This window comes from Cryptomeria japonica, chromosome 9 (assembly GCF_030272615.1).
Source record: "Cryptomeria japonica chromosome 9, Sugi_1.0, whole genome shotgun sequence".
In the NCBI taxonomy this organism is placed as follows: domain Eukaryota; kingdom Viridiplantae; phylum Streptophyta; class Pinopsida; order Cupressales; family Cupressaceae; genus Cryptomeria; species Cryptomeria japonica.
In genome coordinates this window covers 491,201,107-491,203,188 of record NC_081413.1, presented here as the reverse complement: position 1 = coordinate 491,203,188, position 2,082 = coordinate 491,201,107, and the positions used below count along the sequence as shown (strand labels likewise).

At 29.4% G+C, this 2,082-nt stretch overlaps 1 protein-coding gene across 1 annotated transcript; it reads right to left on the bottom strand.

Annotated features, from left to right (window-relative positions):
- Positions 1 to 422: 422 nt before the first annotated feature.
- LOC131079709 (uncharacterized protein At5g39865-like) lies at positions 423 to 1,094 on the bottom strand. The gene has a single exon (XM_058017737.2). The coding sequence runs from the start codon at positions 1,092 to 1,094 to the stop codon at positions 423 to 425; it is 672 nt and encodes a 223-aa protein (XP_057873720.2).
- Between the last annotated feature and the right edge of the window lie 988 nt (positions 1,095 to 2,082).

Here is a 2,082-nt window from a genome sequence, read left to right as displayed (position 1 = left end):
TATTAAATTTGGTTTCATGAGTTCTTTAACCTTATCAATCATAATTCATTTATTGAACATATCCTTACAAGTAGCCTTATAAAGACCACTACAAATAAAATCTTCCTATCACATTAGCAACAGTTTATATCAATTTTAAAATCTTGCTATCACATCTAGTAAAAGTGCCTACCTATATATCAATTTTAATTTTAGATCATTAAAATCTATTTAAATGTAAATATATTAATATAATATTTGTGACTTTTTAATATTAAATCAAGCTTCAAACATTACAGATTTTAAATAGAGCTAAATTTTCTATGGCATTTAATCTGTTAAAGAGAGCTTTAAATCTAAACCAAATAAGAAGGAAAGTTAACAGATAAGGATCTTCGAAACAGTGTTTTCAATTTTGATTCTCATCCTTGCATTTTGTGAAATTATATACCATTGACAACAGAGGAAATCCAGGCCCTATAAATAGCAGAGACATCATTAGTGGGCAAAGCAGCTCCTAACAAGCAAACTGCACAAGGCAAAAGCCCATTCTCATTGCACAGAATGCACATTTCTACTGCCTCTCCTTCCCCTCCACAGAACCTCTTGCTTCCCCTACAATTAAAACATACAATATATCTCATATCTCCACACCCTCTGCACATTTCTGCAGGCCTTTCAATCACACACTCCTTCACCATCTCCCTCAGTTTTCCACACTCATTCAACTCCATTATTTTGTTGAACCCACCAACATATTTTCCTCTGATGAACAGCTGAGGAAGACTGACTTTCTTTCCAAATATCTCAGATAACTCCTTACAAAATCTGTGGCTCATGAACAGATCTCTTTTCTGAAAGAGGATGTTAAAGTTTGTGAGAATTGAAATGACTGTAGAACAGTGAATGTGGGTTTGTCTGATCACTTTTGAGCTGGTGTAATACAGAACAACATGGGTTTTATCATAGGGATTTGTTATTATTGTTTCTTCATCTGTACTGGATTTGAGATTATGGTGTGTTTCTTCATCAGTTTGGTCTTGTCTCTTCTTTTTGCGTTTGAAAGGAGCATGACTAAATGCTGCTGTAATTCTCTTCAACATACTTTTTCCCATTCTCTGTAAATTTTATACTGTGAATAGCAATTTAGCTTCGTTATATAAGAGATTGGGATGCATGAGAGGTTAGTTTGGGAAAGGTCACCACCTTTGGGGAAACTTATTTGGAAAAGATTTTATGTTTTTATCAAAGGGTGAATGGGTTTTACTAAAAATTGTATTTATGTATTTGGAAAAGAGTTTATGTTTTTAGTGAGATTTATTGGAAAAAGAATTATTGTCTTTTTAATGGAGGTTCAAAAAAAAAAAAAAAATTGTTATTAATATATAATATTTTTTAATATTATTATGTAGATAGATTATTGATCTTAATCCATTTTTTTTAAAAATTAATATTTAAATAATTTTTAGATTCTTAATAAATTTAGATAGATATTTATTGACTAATCCAAAATTTTAAATGGTTAAATTCAAATATTTTTAAGATTAATTTATATTTAATTTATTAAAATTTTCATAATATATCTAAAATTACTTTGATAAAACTAGAATACTTTAAATATATCATAATAGCTTTATGGTCGCATGGGAAATGATAATAGGCAACAAAAAAAATTATAAGTAATCCAAAGTATTGATTCTAATCAAATTTGCTAATTCTTTTTAACTTTCTTGAAGATGAATTATTCCTACTGAATTCTCTTTAATGCCCTAGGATATGTGTAATTACTAGATTGTAAAATATGAATTATTGTCCAAATAAATGTATTTATATACTAAGACATAATGGATCATCACACAAATATGTACCAAGTTAGCATCCAATGGCGGAGGAAAAAGGACGGGAGTCAATCATTTAAATTTTAAAACCTTGAATTTTGGGCTAGATCCAAACCAATCGAGATTGCTCCCACATATCATAGAGATGATTTAATTTTTTTTTGGATATCTAGGCAAGGTCATGTACCGAAATCAAAGCTTATAATGAGATGAATGTGTAGATAAGGAAAAGATAAAGAAAAATGTACGGAAATAGGTTCAACAT

What these genes read in the sequence shown, in the direction of transcription:
- LOC131079709 (XM_058017737.2), bottom strand. Translation starts at nt 1,094, where the DNA reads ATGGGAAAAAGTATGTTGAAGAGAATTACAGCAGCATTTAGTCATGCT.